This window comes from Anabrus simplex, chromosome 2, assembly GCF_040414725.1.
Source record: "Anabrus simplex isolate iqAnaSimp1 chromosome 2, ASM4041472v1, whole genome shotgun sequence".
Classification (NCBI taxonomy): Eukaryota; Metazoa; Arthropoda; class Insecta; order Orthoptera; family Tettigoniidae; genus Anabrus; species Anabrus simplex.
In genome coordinates this window covers 677,049,247-677,075,044 of record NC_090266.1, presented here as the reverse complement: position 1 = coordinate 677,075,044, position 25,798 = coordinate 677,049,247, and the positions used below count along the sequence as shown (strand labels likewise).

Here is a 25,798-nt window from a genome sequence, read left to right as displayed (position 1 = left end):
CCTGCTGTTTGTAGTAAAGTACGTTCTATTGAAGAATAAACCATTTTTTATAGACTTGAAGATCTTGAGTGTAGTAATTAGATTTTTGTTTATACAGGGGGAACTTTTTTGCATATTACGTTGTTGAATGTTGAGTTGCCGGGTTTGGTTATGGGTAGAGATGGGAATTATAGGCACGAATAACTTGGAATGAAGCATGTTTAACCAAGACGCAAGTGTCATATACCCGCATGGGTGTTCTGCAGTGAAATTTGCATAAACATTAGCAATTGAACTGTCAGAACCCCCTAAAATTTATGAACTCGCCGACATAACTGTAGAGCGGGTAGGTTACACTTGCACCTCATTCAAATACATTTTCATTCTAACCTATTCATGCCTATAATTCCCATCTCTAGTTATGAGAAAATCTTGTGTTGTAATGGTAATCTAGAATAAAAAAAGAAAAATGTTTGGGGGCACACACGCTTGTGTATGAGAAAAATAATAAGTCTATAATAAGAACTCACCCTGATATGAAAAACTGATTTTATCATAAACAGTCTAATATAATCGAGCGTAGATATGTTGGACAACGATTTTTAAGAACATCTAATTACCATATACTATTTTTAACATTTAAGCCATCCATTCCGTTTTAAATTTTAAACAATTTGAATGATTAAAATTTTTGTTTTAATAGACATAAATAATCTTATTGATTATTTTTAAAGTGTTAAATTTATATATTTTTATCAATGTATATTAGACATTCTTTTGTGATATACACCAGGATCAGGGCCCTGACCCACCAATGATTTATGTTAACTATTGCTGATGATGCTCACAAAGTTGAGTGAAACATGTCCAATTTGTGATTAAATGGTTTCATCCTAAATATAAGGATTTTGTGTATTGGAAAGGTGGTTCATTAATTATAATAATTTGATACTAAACTTGTGCCATCATCAGCCAATAAGTCAAATCGGGCAAACAAAATATAACTTTAAAACACACTATAACACCTGCACAGATAAATATGAAATAAAATATGGTACATGATGATGTTGCATTTCAGTTTAAAATCCATTAAAATGACGATGCCTCCGTTGTTGTATACACATGGTGGTTTGTCCAGCTTATATATGTCTTTAGTTTTAGCTGTGTACATCATCATATACCATATTTTATTTCATATTCATCTGTGCAGGTGTTCTAGCGTGTTTTGAAGTTGTTTTAAAGTTATTGGCTGATGATGGCACAAGTTTAGTGCTGAAACTAGTACCTCATGTGAACGATAGTGACTCATTCACGTTAATAAATATCTTTGTATTGAATAGGAGGAACCCTCTTAATTTCAATTATTATAATTTTACTCATTCGGGATAAAATATTTCAGGTTCCCTATGGGAATCAACATCTGTATCATCAGCATTGCTTGATATCAAAAGAGAAGTTCTCAAGCTTTCTTCTGCATTGGCATAGATTATTCGGTCATTCCTGTCAATCTCTTCTTGAGTGGTTGTATATTCCTTTCAGCTAACCCATTCATCGCTGGCTGTCCTGGAGTGATAAATTTTTGGATTCCGGCCTCCTTGTAAAACTGTTCAGATTCTTTGCCTGTAAAAATGGTAGCATTGTCTGAAACTATTACACAATGAAGCAATTCAATTGATGTTAAAGATGGAGCTGACTTGGTCAATTCTGTCGCTGCCCGTTTTGATTTTACATCCATGATGACTAGAAAGAAATAACCTTGAAAGGGTCTTGCATACTGTGAATCCGTTGCCAATTCTCTGGTTCTTCCCATGAGCCGCGAACCTGCGGATAGCGGGGTCCTATCCAGCTTGCCGGCGGACTTGAGCAAAACAAAATAGCTCTCGCGGACCAAACACACAACCCCTGTGGGTGGGGGACGCAGATGAAAAATGCACCCACAGTATCCCCTGCCTGTCGTAAGGGATGACTAAAAAGGACAACCAAGGGATGATGAAATCAGAACCATGAGACTACTTGTGAGTACCATTGCGTGAGAAACACCATGGGTCAACATTACTTGCGATTAGTACCACCACGTGAAGAACACCACGGGTCTGGGTGTTGCCTGTGGTTAGTACCATCGTGAGTATCCTGCTGAGGCGGGGGCACTCTGCTGCGCAGACTAATGTCCATGCGAGAAAAGGTGCCGTACACTGCGGTGTAATCTGTGGTTCCCCTGTGTTCAAAATGGATCTGCGTTACCTATAAGTAATACCACTATACGAAGAACACCACGGGTCTACGTTGCCTCTGATTAGTTCCACTATGTAAGGAACACCTCGGGAATACCAGTGCCCGTGATTAGTCCCATTATGTGAGAAGCACCATGGATCTGCGTTGCTTGCAAATGGTGCCCTTATGTGAGGAACACCCTGGGTGTGTGTTGCCTACGAGTGGTGCCTTTGTGTGTGACATACTGTACCATGGGTCTGCATTACCTGTGGTTATTACCACCATGCGAGGAACAGTCTGCATTACCTGTGATTAGTACCACTATAGGAGGAACACCATGGTTCTACTTTACCAGTGATTAGTACTATTATGAGGGTCTGGTGACCTGGATTTTGGACTGATTGTTTTTGATTCACAGTAATTTTTTCATCATCATTCATTTTATATTTTAATCAGTGGCTACATTTTGAAGTTTTAATTGTTGTTCCATTGTGTTGCACCTTGTAGCATTAAGGGCAGATGACCTAGCTGTTATGTCCCTTTAAACAATCATCATCATCTTCCCATGGGTACATCAGAGCTTTTGGTGGATCATTCCTTATTTTAGCGCATGCAGGACAAGAACGAACCATTGCCTCAATGTCCTTATCAATGTTTTTCCAATTGACATACCCCCTGTGGATGGGGGATGCAGACGAAGAATGCACCCATGGTATCCCCTGCCTGTCGTAAGAGGCGACTAAAAGGGCCGAACAAGGGACGATCGAATTAGAACCATGAGACTACTTGTAATCAGTACCATCACGCAGGAAATACCATGGGTTGCTTTTACTTGCACGTAGTACCACTATGTTAGGTACACACAATAGGTTTATGATTAGCAGTGACAGTGTGTGCTTCCGGCTGGGTTTTACAGTACCTGTGATTAGTACCACTATATGAGCGACACCATGGGTATGCCTTGCCAAAGATTAGTACCCACTATGTGAGGAACACCACGGGATAGTAAGAGTCCCTGTGGTTAGTACACTTACATGAGGAACACCCTAGGTTTGCGTTGCCTGTAAATGGTGCCGCAGTGTGAGAAACACCATGGGTCTGTGTTACGTGTGTGCATTACATTACTTGGGAGTAGTACCATAATGTGTGGAATACCGCGAGTCTACGCTACTTTTGATTAGTACCGCAACATGACAAATAGCATGGCTCTACTTTCCCAGCGTTAAGTACCATTATGAGGGGCCGATGACCTGGACTTGGGACCCCTTTAGACTACAAGCATCATTGTTTCAGTATTGTGCTTTAGAAGCAGTCCCTTGGGCAGTAATACTATTGTTTAACGCTAGCTTCTGGGAATGTGGGGCATTGCGAATCGGATCCACTGATTGTTTTAAATTCATATGCATCCATTCATTCTTCGTCCTCACGTTTTGCATTCTGGTCAGTGGAGGATTTTGGACTTTTCAATTGTCATTACATTTCGTCTCATTTTGTTCCATTAGGAGCTGATGACCTAGATATTAGGCCCCTTTAAATAAGCATCATCATCAACCTATTGACATATCACCGAGCAAGTAGTTTCATTTTCAGTATTCCGATCTGTCTGGGGTGGAGTTCGTCTAGTATAGATGATTTCAGAATTGATGGAACTACAATAGTATCTCCTCTGAACAAAATTCCATTGTCAGTATAAAATTATGTTTTCGCATTGATGTTTTCTTGAAGATCTTGAAGATATCGTTGAGAGGCTAGAATCCATGCGAGTCTCGTTCTGGATCGAATCGAATGTGAACTTGATTGAAAATTCTGAGAACTGTTTTCTTGCATAGAAGATTAACTTCTTCGTTGATAAACCCGTATCGTCGCCATAAGACCTATCTGTGTCGGTGCGACGTAAAACAACTAGCAAAAAAAAAAATAATAAACCCGTCGATGTGTTGCGTTTTGTTGTCTAATGATACTCTTGATAAGCAGTCGACATTTTAATTTTCAGAGCCCATTTTGAAGATCACCTTGTAGTCTAACCCTGATAAGAAAGCTGCATAGAATTTGTAATCTGGCTGAAGTCATCCATGGCAGTTTCGCATTTCGATGAAAAATTCTTGATAATGGTTGATTATCAGTTACAAATATAAATTGTCTGCCAAATAAAAAGTGATAAAAATGAGCCAACTCTGAACACAATTGCCAAGGCTTCCCCGTCGAGCTGTGAATTATTCTGTTCAGGCTTTGTCGGTGCTCGAGAAGTAAACGCGATAGGATGTTCGATATGTGACAGAATGGCACCAATGCCGGTAGAACTCGCATCACATGCCAACTGTACCTGCAATCTAGAATTGAATGGTTTCATTACTCTTATCACTTTCGATTTCTTGTTTCATTCGAATGATAGTAGCTTACATAAAATAAATTTCATCATAAAGTCTGTATTGTCGTACGTATACTTTTAGGTTAAGTCAATATTCCACCTTTACAATACCATAAGTTTATTGTCTATTTATTTAAACAACATTATGAACTATAACGGGACATGTTTCGTCTAACTTGTAGACATCATCAGCCGTAAGATATTTAATAAAAAGCACAAAAAAGACAAGGACAGAACAACACATTAAAATAAACCCGATTTATTTTTATTTATTTATTTTAATGTGATAGTGATAGTAGCTTCGCAGTCATTTTCCATTGGAAACTAAAATTCTCCTTCAGCAAATGGCGTGGTGGTGCTGTAATTAATGAGATGTTTGGAATGAACCGTGCATGTCACTAGTCCCAAAAATATCTTTACTTCTCCAACTGTCCTTGATCTTCTCATTTCAGTGATGGCTTTAATCTTCTGTGGTGATATCAAAATTTTACTGAATTCAACAGAATGTCCTAAAAATTTGATGTATTGTGTGAAATGCGCACTTGGCACAATTGAGATAGGTCGTACTTCCGCAGTTGTTTGGGGCAGGCATTGAGATTCACTTTGCATTTTTCTTTTCTCTTTCCATGTATAATGTCTTCAAAGTACTTCTCTGTTTTCAGTATATCTCGTGGGATTTGATTTAACGATTCTGTTAAACTCGGCAGGTGCTGTCTTTTATGCCAAAAGATAGGCAGTTCTTTCGATATATTCCTCGACGAGTTGAAATAGTGCGAATTCCACTTTATTGTTTGTCTACTCGTACATGTAAATAAGCTTTAAATAAGTCAAAACAGCTGAAGTAGTGCAAATCTAATTTTCCAGATCGGATAATGAGCATCCATAAGCCGCTCATTTACCCCAACTTAGTAGTCCTTCAGCTTTCGATAATACCACGTGAGGAGATCCCCAATCGCTGGTTTTGATTTTTCTTCTCTGCCCAATTCGTTTTCTACTCGATCATAAAGTGCGTATGGAACTTCCATTTCTTGGTAGGAAATCGGTTTCACTTTTTCTTGTTTGTGCCGAGTATGCGAATAACCAAACACGGGCCTTCTCCAGTCCGTAAAGCGACTAGGGCATTCATTTCTTTCATTTCTACTGAGGTCTATTTTCTCACAGTATAACATCATTATAAAGGATATGCATTCTGTAGGGTTGAGAGCCATGCCAAGAAATGAGTTTCAAACACTACCATACCGTATGTTTCGGCCAATGCCACCGTTGCTGCATCATGGTGCAGTGTCTGTAAAAGAAGCACTCCCCACCTTCTTGGGAATGTACAGAACATTGGTCATTTATCAAACTCAGATTTACTAGAACTTGAACTACTTGAGTGGTACATTTTGTGAATCCGTGAAGCTTTTGAGTACCTTTAATCCACTTTTCCCAAATCTGTTTTCAGTCGCCGTATCCAACTCCTTCCCATCAGAGTTGCATAATCTTCTGATACGATGTAAATTGCATTTTGCATTGTGTGTCCATTATATTCCACATTAACTCGAACTTTCCTGCCTGGAGTAAAAACATCTTTTGTGTAGGACCTGAAACTTATGTCCATTGGTTCTAAAGGAACGTAGAGTTTTAGTTCAGCAAACAGCTTCCAAGGCAGAAACATGTATCCTGAGCATGAATCTATTTTAAACATAACAGGCTTTTCTTGAATATTGTCTTGACTGTGAAAACGTTCAAAATCAGTTGTTGTGGCTTGATTTAGACTAATGTCAATTACCGTGAAACCTCATTAGTACGTTTCTGCAGGGGACGACCAAAAAAAAAAAGTGTTAAGCAGGAAAACGTACTATCAAATATCCCATTAAGAACTATCCAACAAGGAGATGGTATCACTTTACACATTAGTACATTTTACATTGTGTGTGTAGTGTTTCAGGAGATAAAGGAGAGTACTAAAAAGTTTGAAAAAGTCCAGAGAACAAATATCAGTAATTCTCTACTGGAGCATGTTAAAGTAACAGACTATTAAAAGATGTGAAAAACATGGAAGAACAGATATGACATTCTTTTGCTACAATATGTAGCTACAGTACCTACATAATATAGCAAATCACTTTCTTCCTAAAACAATTGTATAATGAATTGTTAGTTGAAGCCTTAGGTTTCTGACCAGTGGGTAATTAAAAACTGTTTTCTGGTCACTTTGTTCGAGTATGAATTTCTCACGAGGTTATGCTCGCCACACGCGATTATGCACTTTCGGTCGCCATCTTGATCACGAAACTTTGGCAGTACTCGGCGTTGGTTTGAACAGAATCGCCAACTGTCAAACTAGCAGTTTGTGTTTTTGTATGAATGGTACACCGCTTTACCATGGCCTGCATCTTTACATAACTTTTTAATGGGATAGGCCTACAGTATATGGAAGCCTTATTACTTAACAGCACCCACAAATTACCTCTCGAAAATCTGCTATTGCTGCGCTATAGACTTAATTTAACTTCAGTCGTACCACACGGATTTAAATCATCTTATCACAAGAACAGTTAGAACAGTTATTGGCACCACCTTCAATTTATTATGTTGAGTGGTAAGAAGTAGTCAAGTGATTTGTTGTGTGACAGCCTACTTACGGACTAACAGGATATTCGTGAGAAGTTCAGTAGCACAGTACATATGGTATCTGGTTGTGATAGCCTAGCTATGGATAAGAAAAAGGTCGTGAAACCACTCACTAATGAAAAAAAAATTAAAATCCTTCAAAAAGTAAGGAATTCACATCTTAAGCACGTACAGTTGGCGCGAACATTAAAACTAGCACCTTCTACTTTGAACATTCTTGTGGGCAATCGAGACAAAATTGAAAATGCGTATGAGCAAAATAGAAACAGAAAAAGAAAACGAGTGCGTGAAGGAAAGTTTCTGAAGTTGGAAAGAATGATTTTGAATAAATAAATTTCTAACTTCTGATTGGTATGCGAAATAGGCTACAATCACAATCAAGCGCACTGGGTTATTCAGCAATCTCACTGACAATAAAGACCTTTCCATAGAACAAAGAACATAGAACAAAAAATAAACCACTCTTCCCTTTGACAAAATCAAATGATCATAGATATGTCTCTTGGTCATGATCATACACCAACGGCTGCACTTTTGCTAGAGTTACACTTCCGTTACACATTTTGTGGCGGTAACTTCCGTGACGCATAATTTCGAATGACTCCCAGCCATAAGCCAAGTATGTCAACAGAACAGCTTTGGAAAAAAGAAACGTGTGAAAACTGAATTCAGCACTCCTAGCCGCTGTGAAACCTATTACTGTGCTTTAACGTAGCACTGTCCTGTCTTGTTCTATTGTGAAGTCTTTGCTGCCAATCAATGACGCAAACTCAACTTTACCTAAGCTAACAGCTTGCCCCTCGAAGGCGTAATATACTGGGTGTTCGAGAATTCAAGGTCATTTCCTCTTATCGAGCAACTTTCTCCGACCGACCCGTGGCGAGGGCTCTATCTCTGTTAGAAATCACATTCCGTACACAAGGGATGACAAAGAACATTTTCAGGTCTGGGGAATATATGATCGTACTAAGCGATAAAGGCGAAAAATAGTGACGTGTTAAGTGAGGTTGTTTTTATACAGATTTAATACGATGGACGTTGGGACTTCAAATTTACGACGTGGTAAGCGGGAAAACGTGTTAACGGGGAACGTACTAACGAGGTTTTTCTATATTTGATTAGTTCCATAGTCGCGTACATTGGTCTCATACTCCTCTTCTTCTGTTTATATATAACTAGTAGATTGTTGTTTGGATGTTGATTTGCGATTTAACAATGTACGAATTCACACTTTGACAACGTGTCCATCCTTATTACATCCAGAGCATTTAATGGTTGTTTCATCCACATTGTAGGCAAAATCCTTCAATACCTAATTTGTTGTAATTGATTCTTGATTTTCTTTGTTGAGTTGTTGATTGATCTTGAGCCCATTGTTGAGCTCAATTCTGATATCTTTGTTGTTTGAAGTTCTTTTCTGAATTTTGTGTCATCTCATAGACATCAAGAGTTGAAGGAACATTTGAATTTGTTTGGTTTTTTCTTAGCTCTTTGAAGTCAGTCTTTGAGGTTTCGAGAACGATAGCCTTGGATACAAGATTAAGTCTTTTTTCTTCGGATTGTAGCAATTGTTCTCTAATTGAATTGTCTCTAATTCCACGAGTAAGTTGAACTTGAAGAAAAATATCCACAATGGATTTGTCACATTCAGAAGGTGAAATGAACTTACAATCTGCAACGTCTGATCTGAGCACAGCAACAAATTTGGCTATCATTTGTTGATGTTTGATATTTTGATAAAAGTCTGTGCTGGGCTACAAGTAAGCTCTTTGGAGCCAAATGCTTTTCCAGAAGTGACATGAATTCATCGTATGTGTTCTCTTCAGGTAATTTGGCTGCTGACAAAGCTGAAATCATATGAAAATATTTAGCACCAATTGAATTGAAAAGCGACTTTTGATATTTTTCATTTTAATATGATTTTCATACAGAGATTTATAGCTAAGAAAGACTTTTTTCAATTCGAACATTTCAAAATTTGGTAAAAAGTCTGTGTTAACCACGGGTACATTTTGTACTGGATCATTTTGATTATCCTTGGACTGAAGTTTTAATAACTGTTCAAGAAAACCTTGCTGAACGTGCATGAACTGTGTGAACTATCCATATTGAATACAACCTATTTTGACTTTATCGAGAGAAGAAAAAAAAATTATGAAGTTACCCAGTAGTAGGTGTGTGTGTTGATCTTGCGGTTACGTTTGTGTTGAAATTGAAGGTAAACTGTGGATTAAATCCATGAGTGCTTGCAACCACAGTGACAGCACGTCTTGACTTTTGAGGTTGGATCAATGTGTCAAGAAATTTCTTTAACATTAGGTTTCCTGTTTTGTCCAATTGATATATGTATCAAGGTTCACCATTTTGCCAATTTATTCTTGGTGCTGATAACTTCAAGAAGGATAATAGAGTTGATTAATAATTGGCACACTCAAAATTAACACTTCTATTTTCTGATAACTACTGAATTGAACTGAACTATTCACAACCAAAGAATACAAAGACTAGGTCCATGTCACAGTGATCCCGATAGATGGCGCTACTCCAATAGAATTATAATAATATTTTTCCACAAGTCTGAAGTTCAGTTCCTGTGGTCCTGTACACACTAGAAGTGTTAATATCCACATCATGACCTGCTTTTCTTCAGTGGAGGCTGTGGCATCGTCTTTTCTTTTCCAGCATATTCACTCATTTTGACTCTGAATGAAAAATAGTACCTACAGCTGTTTTCTTTTTTACAGGTTGAGTACCAGTTTTGCAGGCAACTTCTTTAGAAATGTTCATCAGACTACATTTTCAAATCCTTCGATGAATAACTGTTTATGTCTGATACATTTTAGCATGGCTTAAAAACATTTGAGTGGACAGCAATTGCTCCACATCTGACATCGTATATGACACAAAATTTGTCAAACACCACCACCAAACTTAAGTGAAGTTATTGAATGTAATTATTTCAATTTTCTGTTAATCACCTGTTTTGCTGTCATTAACTGCATCGTGGTGCTGTGTCTATAAAAGAAGCACTCCCCACCTTCTTGGGAATGTACAAAACATTGGTCCTTTATCAAACTCAGATTTCCTAGAGTACAGGGATACGTTCCTGTGCTGCTCAAAACAAGGTGGAATTTTTCTTTTATTACAAATTCTTCCAAGTAAGCCAGAGGTTCATTACATATATTTTGCTAACATGATGCTTGGGGTAACCAATTGTGACATGTTACAGTATATTGTTACAAATCCCGTTTATTTATTGCATTAATCTCTTCACTTAAGCTGACGGAGAATTATCCAGTTTTGCAAGGAATTTTGGAATACTTTCTGGAAGAAATTTCAAGGTTTTATGAATAAGATATGCTGGTACTGATAGCACATACCATTTATGCCATATTTAGCTAGTTTTGATGAAAAATACTGTCTAAATTTGCACTTCTCCCAAAATATTGTTTCTCATTGTAATACATTTAATAAATACACAATCTTGATTACTGTTATGAACAAATTATTGAAATTAATCTTAAATTGGTACATAAAAATTTCCCTCTCGTCTCTGGTTTCAATGTTATCAAACTTGAAACATCGTAAAAGAATTAAGAATCTGTATATTATGGCTCAAAAATCTACCTGCTTCAGTACAGTCAGTTCTCCATAGAAGCTTGCAATTCAAATGGGTGATCATAATACACAAACAAGTTTGTAAATTTACCCCTCTGGTTCATATACAGGGTGGTCGGAAACAACATGGACAGAGTATATGAGTGTTAGTGTTGCTCATATTGATAAATAATTTGAAAAAATGACATTGATATCTTGTGCCTTTGTCATTTTATTAGCTGCTGAAGTCAATCAGATTGCTTCATGGACGAATTTAAATGGGCTTTTAAGCCGGCATTGCTAAATCTGCATGTGTCAAAAGAATAGGAGCAAACTCAGGCATTTTAGGTTACATGTACCACTCATGCATAATGGTGGTTGCATGTGCAGCAAGGCACATCTTGCCCGTCTAAAGTTCAAATAATGCACGCCTCTACTACATCCTATCTACTGTACAGTTATTTACAAATTATGCAGGGTTATTCAGTTAAGATGTTGCATCAAATGAGTTGTGAACAGTGAAACTCTTAAAACTTTAAAACAAAATATTAACCTCAACTTCGGTTTTTCTTTAGGAGTTTCCCCTGAACATCGTATTTTAAAATTTTACATTTTAATCTATCCTCAAGACACTATAAGTACATACTTCTCCAGCTTTTGAAGAAAAAAGATCCCTTACGTCAGAATTTATCTCAAACTCGAACATTGACTTGTTGAGGTTTTAACACAACAAGAAGGAACATTTTCTTATTATCATCATCATAAGTGTTTTTTTATTTCGTTTATGCCAATTTTGTATCTTTTTTAGCTGAAGATGTTCCACATTAGGAATGAAACATGTACTTTTTAATATTGTAATTAGATTTTAAGTTGGATTATGTTACATAAATACATAGACTAGCAATAAAAACAAATAAGTATTGGAAGGTGGAATTCTCCATTCAACCTAACCATAGTTTCGTCTTGAACGAGAGCGTTGCCCATCAGTAATATACTGTATAAATTAAAATCATGATTATGATACAAAGTCATTAATGTAAATATTTTTAAGGATGTAGTTTATATCTAACAAGGGAAACATTGAAACTTATGTTGGAACCCACCTCTCATTTTGATGGTTGATTCTGCATGGTGTAAGAAGACCACATGCAAAAAACGAGCTGCTCTTTTCCACTGCAACATCCAAAAATTGAAGTTGAAAACCTTGGTGCCACACAAGTAACGTAACATAGTTGGACATCCCTACAGGAGAACTAGACGGTGAGCAGTTACACTGAAATCAGCTGAACTGGCTGGAGTCTTTTGCTTTGTGTGTTTTAAAGACTACTGTTTGTGAGGTATGAAAGTAAAGCAGAAATCACTGGCAGAAATCTTTTTGACACCTTGCACAATGAATAAGCACTTCATTGCCACACTGTTCCTTGCTTATTTTATTTATCATTTGCATTCAATGGGCACTAGAAACTCGGCAGGTCACGCGTTTCCCAGAAAACCAGGAATATTTTATCATGTCCCAGAATCTTGGAGATGAGAACTAAAAGTGAATGAAAGACTGTAATTTAAGAATAGTGTCTCTAAGGTAAAGTTCAGTGTTAATGTTTTGATGAGATATAAGCTCCGACAGTCGGCAGAGTATAGATTTCCATTATTGGAAGGAAAGCTTGTCCAGGGGTTGGATTTTTCCAGATGTATAGGGAGGAATTTGAAGTAACCCAATAATTTTTTGCTGGTGGAATGTCCTGAAGACAAGCTGTATCAGTATCTGTAGTCCAGAAGTCAAGAATCTAAGCACAGCTGTCACTTGAATATGGGAAGAAGCCCTTCTGTAAACTTCTCTTAACTCTCCCTTTCCCATTTTCCCCAATTTTGTTGCTGCAACAATAGTATCAGCTTTAAACACCCTTTTCAAAGCTTCTGGACCAATGCTTCCTGCTGGTTCCTGCAGCACAAATAAATAATCAATCAATCAATCACTACTGATCTGCATTTAGGGCAGTTGCCCAGGTGGCAGATTCCCTATCTGTTGTTTTCCTAGCCTTTTCTTAAATGATTGCAAAGAAATTGGAAATTTATTGAACATCTCCTTTGGTAAGTTATTCCAGTCCCTAACTCCCCTTCCTATAAACAAATATTTGCCCCAATTTGTCCTCTTGAATTCCAACTTTATCTTCATATTGTGATATTTCATACTTTTAAAGACACCACTCAAACTTATTCATCTACTGAGGTCCTCCCACACCATCTCTCCACTGACAGCTCGGAACATACCACTTAAAGTTCAAAAACAATAAAGGCGATCTTTAATCCACCTATTCGGTACATTAATTTCAATTTATAGTGGTTACATAAACATACTATCGGTTAAATGGGACATGTTTTTGAATTATAAATTTTCAATACGGACCAAAAATGAGATTTATAACATGTAACATACCACTTAGTTGAGCAGCTCGTCTCCTTTCTCCCAAGTCTTCCCAGCCCAAACTTTGCAACATTTTTGTAGCGCTACTCTTTTGTTGGAAATAGCCCCGAACAAATCGAGCTGCTTTGCTGATAGTATGTATTATTGTACTGTATATGAATGAGTTGGTGCACTAATAGATTGTGTGGTAAATAAATATATAAATAAGTAATTTTGCTGATCAGAGATATTATAGTACTGTATATGAGTGAGTTAGTGCACTAATAGGTTGTGTGGTGGTGGGGGAGTTCACCAGCAGAAGATTTGGTCCATTTACAGTACATTTTTTGCTCATATCCATTCTGGTCCTTGTGTAAATTGAAGATGATTTATAATTAATAAATTGCCCTTCATTTGTGTTCACAAATTCCTCCACTGCTTTTTCAATTTCTGCATCTTCGTATACATGGTATAATGAAACAAATTTATTAATCATCCTGCTCTTAATTCTGTGTTTACCGGGCAAGTTGGCCGTGTGATTAGGGGCGCGCAGCTGTGAGCTTGCATCCGGGAGATAGTGGGTTCGAATCCCGCTGTCGGCAGCCATGGTTTCCCATTTTCACACAAGGCAAAGGCTGGGGCTGTACCTTAATTAAGGCCACGGCCGCTTTCTTCCAACTCCTAGGCCTTTCCTATCCCATTGTCGCCATAAGACCTATCTGTGTCGGTGCGACATAAAGCCACTAGCAAAAAAAAATTCTGTGTTTTTCTTTAATCAATCCATTCATGGGACGTGCAGAAATCTCTCTTTATAGGCAGAAGTCCTTGCAAAATTTCCACAGCCCACAGACTCAAGTCTTCATCACTAACATTCTTTTCGTGAAAGCAAGAATAAAACTTCTCATATAACTGTTGTTTGTTTGTTTTTTTTCTTCCAGTATGATTTCGCAACTGACTTTCCACCTGCTTCTTCCACATGTAATGTTCCTTTGTAACCAAGCGAAAGAGACCTGAACATTTGTAAATGACTGTCACTTCATGATACTGTCATTAATCCAGAACTTCCCAGCTTTTTTCCTTATAAGCATTGCTGATAGTGGATCCTTTAGTTTTCTTACCTAGACTAGGAAAATAGCTGGAAATTGATGACTTACACAGACACACACTTGTTGCATCACTCGATTCCGCGGATTCATGTTGGAGTCTCGTACCTGATCCTTCACCTTAGCTTGTGATCGGAGAAAGAGTTTCACGATCAAAACCACTGCAGCTGCCACTATCATTCCTGTTCAAATATCAAGAGACGTTTCTGTAAAACAGTCAACACCAGTTTGATTGTCAATTAAATCAAATTTAAACGGACCCATTTCTTCTTTTGAATTTATTTTTCCCGTGGAACCTTTATTGAGAAAATAATTCAATGCCAGCTGTAATACGTGAATAGTATTTAAGACCTATCCTGTAAGGAATATGTTGTGACTGTTCTCTTTTATTTTAAACAACCCTCAAAATAGCTATATTACTTCCTGTTAAACTGATATGATAGAACTGACTCTCTAGCTTATCTCTCCCCGCTACTGGCAGCCAGCCAGCAGCTCAGGTCGTCTAATCCAACCAGTTGCAGTCTCATATAGTTTGTGTAGTTTGGATTAGATTTTGACTGTCTTCTACTTCAAAGTGGAAGTTCAATTTCTGCATGTGATCATCTTACACCATGTGGAATCAACCATCAAAATGAGAGGTGGGTTCCAACGTAACTTTTGATACTTCCCTTGTAGGTAAAATACCATTGTATGGTTAATAACATATAGGCTGTTCAAAACCTAGCGGTTTGAGAACAGTATATACATATTTGTTGAATTTTGTAATAAAGAGGACGAACCCTTCTGTACTCTCCACCTTCAGAAAAGGCTTTATGCTGTTTATTAAACTCTTCCAGTAAGAGATTTCATGTAAGAAATGTCTATGTCTCACTGTAATACAGCTATCTGTTTAAAATATATGTATATTATCTCTCTGTTTTTCTTTCCAGGTAGCAAAATTCTTCCATTTATGGGATTGAGTAATACCACCAGTTCCTCTAATAATGGCACATCATCCCCCTTGCCACAACCTTTAAATAATGTAACAAACAATATTGCTCATTCTACTCCGTTAAGTAGCCAAGCAAGTGTGAGTTCATCCTCCATTTTATTCCCCCACACTCATGTTCATGGAAGTACTGCTGGTCAGTTGGCTAATACATATAGTCTGCAGAATGGCAGTGTAATTAACAGTACTTCGTCACTCCTCAAGACTGGTGCAGAGACTTTTACTGTGAAAGAATGGTCGGAAAATCTGAGATCACTGCTTCCAAATTTGAACGACAATGGCAGTGAAAGACAGAGCCCAGTGTCTGTGGCATTCTCAGGAAGAAACACTCCATCTCCTCCTCCATGCAGTCAGAACATCTCATTTAGCACCCAGTCACATCCATCTGTGCAGTCAAATTCGCAAAAGAGTAAGTAGCATTGTATGTTCATAAGGATTTCTTTTTTAATTACTGTTATTCACTTGTGTTGTATCTTCTGCAAACCTTTTGCCATTTTTCACTCAGCTTGTCAAATGTAGGCCCATATTTATGTACACTGACTGACAGAGCAAATGCAACACCAAGAAGGAGTGGTCAGAACTTTATGCCAATTGCAGGGTAGACTGACGTCACTGAGGTATGCTCTTGATGTGAAATGCGCCGCTGTGCTGCGCACGTAGCGAACGATAAATGGGACACGGCGTTGGCGAATGGCCCACTTCGTACCGTGATTTCTCAGCCGACAGTCATTGTAGAACGTGTTATCGTGTGCCACAGGACACGTGTATAGCTAAGAATGCCAGGCCGCCGTCAACGGAGGCATTTCCAGCAGACAGACGACTTTACGAGGGGTATGGTGATCGGGCTGAGAAGGGCAGGTTGGTCGCTTCGTCAAATCGCAGCCGATACCCATAGGGATGTGTCCACGGTGCAGCGCCTGTGGCGAAGATGGTTGGCGCAGGGACATGTGGCACGTGCGAGGGGTCCAGGCACAGCCCGAGTGACGTCAGCACGCGAGGATCGGCGCATCCGCCGCCAAGCGGTGGCAGCCCCGCACGCCACGTCAACCGCCATTCTTCAGCAAGTGCAAGACACCCTGGCTGTTCCAATATCGACCAGAACAATTTCCCGTTGATTGATTGAAGGAGGCCTGCACTCCCAGCGTCCGCTCAGAAGACTACCATTGACTCCACAGCATAGACGTGCACGCCTGGCATGGTGCCGGGCTAGAGCGACTTGGATGAGGGAATGGCGGAACGTCGTGTTCTCCGATGAGTCACGCTTCTGTTCTGTCAGTGATAGTCACCGCAGACGAGTGTGGCGTCGGCGTGAAGAAAGGTCAAATCCGGCAGTAACTTTGGGGCGCTATTGCGTATGATTCCACGTCACCTCTAGTGCGTATTCAAGGCACGTTAAATGCCCACCGCTACGTGCAGCATGTGCTGCGGCCGGTGGCACTCCCGTACCTTCAGGGGCTGCCCAATGCTCTGTTTCAGCAGGATAATGCCCGCCCACACACTGCTCGCATCTCTCAACAGGCTCTACGAGGTGTACAGATGCTTCCGTGGCCAGCGTACTCTCCGGATCTCTCACCAATCGAACACGTGTGGGATCTCATTGGACGCCGTTTGCAAACTCTGCCCCAGCCTCGTACGGACGACCAACTGTGGCAAATGGTTGACAGAGAATGGAGAACCATCCCTCAGGACACCATCCGCACTCTTATTGACTCTGTACCTCGACGTGTTTCTGCGTGCATCGCCGCTCGCGGTGGTCCTACATCCTACTGAGTCGATGCCGTGCGCATTGTGTAACCTGCATATCGGTTTGAAATAAACATCAATTATTCATCCGTGCCGTCTCTGTTTTTTCCCCAACTTTCATCCCTTTCGAACCACTCCTCCTTGGTGTTGCATTGTCACTGTCAGTCAGTGTACTTAAAATGATATGCTTTACATTTCAACATAAATGTTCAAACTTAACAACATTATTGAAGTAACCTTCATGCAAAAGTAATTACTCATCGTGCATGTTACTTCACATGTTACTATTTTATCTCTCTATGATGCTTTGGACATTGCTTGAAAAGTATAAGCATGTTGTTCTCGGTAGATGCATTTTGAGATCAGCTTAGAAATAAATTTGTTAATACAATATCATATCATGGGGAATATATATTGTTGATTTTATCCATTAAATTTGATGTTTGGATAGCTGTATAACCAGTCATAATAGAAAATAACATATTAATTGCCATTTTGGAAATTGCTGGGTATTCATTCCGTATTTTCAAACAAAAGGTTTTTAAAGTCTCTTCAAGAAGTTTTTAATTGCAGTGTTCTATTTTTGAATTCACAATGAATAGATCACAAACTCTGTTAAAATTTTCAACACTCCCTCTTAAGTAAGTCTTGAATTACTTCTGTGAGGTCCATCACTGCTTTATTATCAACAGCAAATATTTTTTTATTCCAAAATCTTGTTTATTCACAAGTCTTGCATCATATCCACACTACTCAAAATATTTTTGTTCTTACCTTTGATTTTTCATTTCAGCTCATTCAACTGAACTTCGATATCTGAAGGATATACGAATCTTGATTTGCATTCATTGCCTTCAAATAACTCCATGTAATTACGCAGCTGTAAGCTTGCATTCAGGAAATAGGTTTGTCATTTTCACACCAAAGAAATGCCACAGCTGCTAGTTTCCCATCCCAGTATTACAAAAACCTGTACTAGTGTGGCATTAAACCCCTAGCAAAAAGATAAATTCAAAACTTCCATCACAACTTCCACTGTACATCTCTTTGTAGTAAAAATGTAGTTTGTTCATTCAGAGAAGGTGGCAAATACTTGCTGAGAATGGCATAGTGGTCACATCAAATATTAGAATTTACTTTGTATACTTAAGATATAAATCATTTAACTCGGCCTGCTATGGAAGCGGCTCCATCTGTGCAGATACAATAGTATCCTGCCATTTTAATTATTCTTTGAGCATATATTCATTAGTTAAGCTAAGCATTTTTTCTGGTGGCTAGTTCATGTGAACAAAAAGTAGTCAAGAAATTGCCAGGATTTGAACCACAATCACCTTGGTGAGAAGTTGGTGCCCATGCCATTTTGCTATCATGTCCATTTTTATCCAGTCAGAGGGTTCCTTACCCATATCCCATGCAAATCCTGTTGCTTAGATAACCAAGTCTTGCCTATATATTTGAAAACAGTTATCAAATTCCACTTTTTTTTTTCTATTATACAGTATGACACGGCTTTTCTTTTACAATTATCTTCTTTTCTTCAAGCGTGATTTTATGACCTGCATTGTTCTTAATCCAGTGAATTCTGTGATTCAGGTTTCCTATTATTTCTAAATATTCCTTCTTTATGCCCAGCATCACTCCTGGATCTACAGTGATTTCACCCAATTAATCCAAAATGCATTTAAATGCTGTCTGACCTAGGCTATCTAGACCCTTTTATGATTTCCTTTTAAATATTGGAATTATATTTTTGAGCACATTTCTTTCCCCTATGTGCAGTTATTTTATCTGCTTCTCATTTGAAGTTATACCTCTTTAACTTTTACAAGTGTCTCCGATTGCATTTTTCATTACCAAAATATGTTTGTTTTCCTTATCATTATACATTGTTCCTCATAGGCCCGGTTGTATAAAACATTTGATCTGAGTTTAACGAGGAAAAATGGCTGCCAGTCAAGTTGAACTTCGATTTTCCGTTGTATAAACGCTAATCTAAGATCATCTCGTCTCGATCTAAGTTCAGATTTGACTGGTGAATATTCGTCGGTTAATCTCCTTGAACTTAGATCATTATCATTCATATTAAACATTGAACTAGCCCTGAAGACTTGAGAAGTGTTTCCTTCTATCGTATCTGCGTAAGAATACCGCACCTTAATAATATCGAGATGAGTTATAAATATCTTGAATGCTAGTAGTTAAATGATATTGCTAAAGATCGCTCGATTTTTTCAGAAGTGAGGTTATGTGAATATCATATAAACAATAGCCTACTGCCATACCAACACGTTGTTGTTACTTAGTTTTATGATACTGCTTCAATAATGAATTATTTTAAATTATGTTTCAAGTTTACAAAACAAAACAACTGTGTAATATATATATATTTTTTATTTAGCAGGGATGTCAGATTATTCCGACTTTTCGTCTGATGAAGAAGAGTTGATTTTACGATGAGCTCCTCGGGTCTTTCGGTACAGACGGAATTCGATGATTGAAATGAGTGATCAAATGTTCAAAATGAGATTTCGTTTCTCGAAAGATGTTGAGGAACGACTGGAACTGAAGTTAAGGGACACACTACAAAAACCTACTCAAAGAAATTATCCCCTGTCACCCATGTGTATTGTTTTATGCTACAAGAAGTTTTCAAATGGTTTTCAACTTTGATGTCACCATATCGGTTCTTTTATTTTCTATTATATGTTTGTACCTTGATAGTACAGTATCCACCAGATCGTCCTTTTATTTCGGTGTGAAATTCGCAGAACGCTCCTTTGAATTTCCTTCCATGTTTACTTCGCGAGATTTCATTATTATCTTCTTCTCCATCTTCGACAGTCACGGCAGTTTCGTATTTCATTTGTTTACAGTCACGGCCAGGTCAATCCCGCCATTTATGTATTATCCAAAGGGCCGAGCTATTTCATATTTCATTTGTTTTGCGGTGTTGCCACGTCCACTTTTTTGAACTGTGTAAACCGAGTTCAGTTTTATACAACGCGATGAAGTCGTAATCTCAGTTCATTTTCAGAACTAAGTTCTTAATTGATCTCCAGTCAGATGTCTTTATACAACCGGGCCATAGACATTTTTTTGCTCTTTTTACTACACAGTATCACTTTATGCAATCTGTTTTTCTTTTAGAATTCTGAACCTGTCTAAAAATTAATTCTACCCTTATCCAAATACAGACAGACCTCACTTTCTGTATTTTACAAGGGAGTTTGTGCGAAGCCCATTAAATTATAAAGAAGAAGAAGATGAAGAATTATATTTGTTCCACGTGTGTGTATGTTTTTTACCATGTGCATATTCTTTGTTCACTAGGTTGGCGTTGTGTTCATTTAATGGTTTAAGACTTTGTGTCTTTGACATGTTTTAATGAAGTGTTTGACTGCCTTGAGTGTGTGTTATAATTTTATTTGACGTTCAGTGATCCAGGTTCCTTTCGATGTTTCAATAGATTTAGAGACATTTGTTCTCGGACATTTTCATACACTATATTCCTATTGTAGATTATCATTAATAAATCCAACAAGAAACAGTACTTCCAGACATTTAAAGAATCATATTCTGTTGATTGTTCGTGCATACTAAAATCAAGAAAGGGAGAAAAATTTGCCTTTTGCACGGTATGTGGGTGTGATATTAATATTGCACGTATAAGAAACGATTTAAGTAATTGTGCGAAGTGCGGTAAACACTTAAGTTACGTTAAATCGAAAGGAGATAACAAGAAAATCAACACTTTTTTTGTCAAGTCTGGAAATGTTGACACTGACTTAATTAGGGCCGAGTGTGTGTCTACTTCCTTTTTGGTGGAACACAATGTGTCCTTAAGTGCGGCTGATCATGCTGATGCTTTATTTAAGATGTTTCCCATATCAGAAGTTGCAAAGAAATACAGCTGTGGTCGCACAAAAACTACATGCATTGTAAATAAAGTGGCAATAAATGAATCATCTGAAGTTAAGTGCCTTCAGAACGGACCATTTTCTTTGGCAATGGATGGAAGCAGTGATATGAATGTCAAGTTTCATCCTATTGTTGTTACATTCTATGATATTCCACAGGAAAAAGTAGTGAGCACTGTGCTATCCATACCAGCGTCAGGGCGAAACATAGGTAACCTGATGTTACCCCAGCTGAATTCTCATAACATACCAATTGAAAACGGGGTGGCTTTCTGCTCCGACAATGCTCCTGTTATGCTGGGACACAAAAATGGGGTTTCAGCAATTCTGAAAGAAGTTCAACCAGGTACTGCCATCATAGGTGTCATTTGCCACCTGATTAATCTAGCAGCTGAAAAAGGTGCTAGAAGGTTACTACTTAAAGTGGATGAGATCCTTGTTGATATATTTTATTTCTTGGAGAAGAGTGTCAAAAGGAAAGAATGCCTTCAGAAATTGCAGAACTTGGACAATAAAGAGGCAAAGAAAATTCTAAAGCATGTATGTGCTAGGTTGTTATCTTTAGGCAGATGTTTGGATAGACTATTGGACCAGTGGGATCCGCTTCTTTCTTACTTCAAGGAGGAAGTAATATTATGTACCTTCCCAAAACATTTCCACAAGCTTGACATCTTTCAGAATACCTAGTTTTGAACGAAGTGGATCCAAAGAGTATCAGAAGAAGAGAATTCTTGATTCTGCCACTACGCATTCCCCTAAAAGAATATGCTATTCTTCCAAATGTGACAAACCCATCCTAAAAAGTAAGACTTCTGCTACAACACGTGAGGAAAAATTGTTTATGTTCCTATCCTCAAACTTGTACCAGGCCTTTTGCACTTTCTTTCATGTGACTATTCCTGTGTTTGACAAATTTAATGTTGCGCTTCAGACTTCTTCCCCACAAGTTCACTTTTTATTAGAACGTCTAATGGATTTGCTAAAGCAGTTGTTCACCAAGTTTAAGCCCAAAATTGTCAAAAGCTCCTCATTGCTTGAAGTTGAGTACAACTTTATTCGAAATCAAAGAAGTGATGATGAGTTAGTTACTGGCATTCAGACTTCGAACATAGTGAATGTTCTCCAGGATCCCTTTTCTTTTCATCAGTGAGAAACTACTTTTGTACTGCCTGTGACTACATCATCTACAGGTTTTCACTCGAGGATGATGTGTTGAAGCATGCTCAAATTGCTAGGTTAGACAAAATTGAAGATGCACGATTTTCTTCCATTCATTTTTTCTTGGAAAAGTTTCCTATCATGTTATGCAAGGAAGAGAATGAAACTACAGATGAGGTGGTGAATGAGCTTCAGGGGCAAAGCATGAGCAAGCTTCATGGTCAAGAGTTGGGGGTACTGCAGTGTTCTAGTGGATTGCCTTCCCCAATTGACTTTGGAAATGTGTCCACGTTGTTGTCGTATGTTCCCAAGAAAAATCATGTAGTGTTGTTGTTATCGACTATGCACAACAGCAATGACATTGATGAGGAATCGGGTGAGGCAGAGAAACCTGAAATATTGACCTTTTATAACCTAACCAAAGGGGGAGTGGATGTCGTTGATAAACTGAAAGCATCTTATACAGTGTCACGAACGAGCAGACGATGGACTCTGATTTTCACTCTCTTCAACATAGGTGGCATCAACAGTTTCATAATACTACAAAACAAAGTTGACATGAGCCGTCGTTCATTTCTGAAGACACTAGCAACTGAGCTATGCCACGATTACTTGCGGTATCGCTCCTCTCTTGAAAATATTCCCCGACGAATTAAGCTGAGACAATGGGATATTCTTGGGACAGGAAGAGAAGAAGAAAGGCCTGAGAGGAATAATCAAAAACCTGGGAGATGTGCCTTTGTGACAGAACAAAGAACAGAAAAACGACTGTGTGTGCTAACTGCTCTCTGTACATATGCCGGGAGCACACTGTCTTCACCTGTCAAGCCTGCAGTATGGGGACAGCAGATGAAGATGAAGAAAATGAAGATGACCATTTTATTATCTAAGGATACAGTCAGCTCACGAATATAATGAAGAATGATAAATAAGTTGTCTCTAGTGAACAGTAAATCTCTAATTGCTGTTACCTTTCTCTCTGTTGTAGCCTGCTCTTACTATTGGACTGTATACGTTATTTATATGGCTGTAACTTTGTTTTGTACATATTTTTACTGATAGTTGTAAATTACTCGTACATTGTACTATACTTTTTTTACAATTTTAATTTTGTGAATTTGGTGCATCTATGTTCTTCCCATTTCAATGTTTTTTGATGTGTGTTAAGTAGAACATAATGTTAGTTATTGTATTATTTTAAAGCACTATTTAAATATCAATAAATAATATTTGTATTTTTAATGATGAAAATAGAGAGTAAACCAAAAATACAGCAACATAACAAAAATAAATAGCAAATTGAAATACAAAAACAATATGGAATTCTTGCGCGGTCTTTTCCACCGCACGCGACGACTGACGTTACACTGACTCGCGCGACGTCCCGAGGGTTAAACAGTGCAAATAATCATTGTAACGTTATTAATAACATTTTAACAACTAATAACAGCAATAATGAAGAAGTACAATTGAGAGTGAATGATATGTTGATTACTGATTCTAGTCAAATCTCTACTGTATTTAATGACTTTCACTGATATAGGTATATCTTCAACAAACAGAACTATAGCACTGCATTTGAAAGAAATAATTATAGAATGCACAACATGACAATATAAATGAACATGATAATAATTATAAAACTAACACTAGTAATAATAAAAGAAAGAAAAACACTAAAAACTTATAACTAGTAAATACATTTTTAATTTTTATGAAAATAAGCTCATTCACGCACTCTCACACTTCACACATCGAACAAGTTGGCTAGAAGTATTCAGGAAGTGATTTTGGCAATCCATCTTAAATTTTCTATGAGAACACAAATCCCTAATGGTAGCAGGGAGGGTATTCCACAGCCTACCGAGCTCGATAGCTGCAGTCGCTGAAGTGCGGCCAGGATCCAGTATTCGGGAGATAGTAGGTTCGAACCCCACTGTCGACAGCCCTGAAAATGGTTTTCCGTGGTTTCTCATTTTCACACCAGGCAAATGCTGGGGCTATACCTTAATTAAGGCCACGGCCGCTTCCTTCCCTCTCCTAGCCCTTCCCTGTCCCATCATCGCCATAAGACCTATCTGTGTCGGTGCGACGTAAAGCAACTAGCAAAAAAAAAAAAAAATTCCACAGCCTAGTGGCGGTGACTACAAAGGAGCGGTTTGAAGTCCTGGAGTGACTGAGAAATATTGTTAAACAGGAGCCAGATCATGTATCGTGGTTATGATAGGAGAGGTAATTAATGTTTGATGGAGAGATAATTTGGTACACCTGAGTTTAGAACTCCATGCGGAAGGGACAACATGTGGAGACTGTGATGCTCATGAACACGAAGCCATGATAACTGGTGTTTAAACTCCGTTTGAGCATCTTGTTACTGTCTTGAGAGATGTCCGTAAATACAGTGTCGCGGTAGTCTAGAATTGGTAAGATTAGGGGTTTTACCAGTTGTATTTTAAGATGTTTTGGAAATAGAGTAGCGTTTGAGAGGAAAAAGGGTTTTCTGCACTTTATGGCATGTATTTATTACTTGTTCAGTCCAATTTAGTGTCTCAGTCATTATAACACCTAAGTTTTTTACTGACGTGCAATAGGGCATGACATTATTTAAAATAATTGGGGATACATGTCTACTTTTTAACAAGTTAAGGTTTCTTTTGGTACCAGTACCAAATATTATAGTCAGAGTTTTGTTAGGATTTATTAACAAGCTGTTATTTTTGGCATAGTTATTCAGTCGTCGTAAGTCAAAATTTACTCTGTCAATGGCTACATCTATGTCTTGTGGATATAAGTGATAACTAGACCTGGGATTTTAGGATCTCAAAAAATTAGTTTTAGGTGCCTAAAATAGGCTTTTAAAATGAGTAAATAGGCTTTTAAAAGAGAAAATAGGTACCTAAAATATGTTTTAAAAATGTTTGGATAGGCACGAAATAGACTTTAAATTATTACAATATACACTTAAACTGTAACGTGATACTTTTTTATTTTAACAAACGTGGTATCCCTATTCTTAACTGAAATAACTGCAAAATGAAGACAGAATAAAAAAGACATTTATCAAAAACAATATAAAAAAGTCATGTGTCAAAAAAAGTTATGGATTATATGAAATATCATTATCAGTACTGATCTAAAACCTTAATACTAAAACCACTGTACACAATTACAGCACTGTAGGCATCCAATAACGGTGTAAACACGAATGGAGTATGTGTTTATTATTTGTGAGGAAATGAAATGAAATGGCGTATGGCTTTTAGTGCCGGGAGTGTCGGAGGACAAGTTTGGCTCGCCAGGGGCAGGTCTTTTGATTTGACTCCCGTAGGCATCGTGATGATGAAATGATGATGAAGACAGCACATACACCCAGCCCCAGTGCCAGCGAAATTAACCAATTAAGGTTGAAATTCCCGACCCTGCCGGGAATCGAACCCAGGACCCCTGTGGCCAAAGGCCAGCATACTAACCACTTAGCCATGGAGCCGGACATTTGTGTGGAACATTCCTACAGTACTTTCATTCGTAGTTTGCTTTAAAGTACATAACAATCTTCTCCAAATTTTCCACAGTCAGGCTGTGTCTTTTGTCTGTTAAAATAATTTTGAAAGCAGCAAAAGAGCGCTCCACACTCCCAGATGTTAGAAGGGCATAGGAAAATTTACCTACATTTTTCAGTTCAATTTCACTTGGTAAGTCTACCTTTTCCCCAGC

General features: G+C 38.0%; 1 protein-coding gene across 3 annotated transcripts in view; it reads left to right on the top strand.

The window, feature by feature from the left end:
• The window catches only part of LOC136864358 (uncharacterized), a 333,471-nt gene that overhangs the window by 297,437 nt on the left and 10,236 nt on the right, over positions 1-25,798 (top strand). For all 3 annotated transcript variants that reach the window (XM_067141257.2, XM_067141256.2, XM_067141255.2), the window contains exon 12: positions 15,205-15,672. In XM_067141257.2, the coding sequence (XP_066997358.2) occupies positions 15,205-15,672 (468 nt within the window). The remainder of the gene's footprint in view (positions 1-15,204; positions 15,673-25,798) is intronic.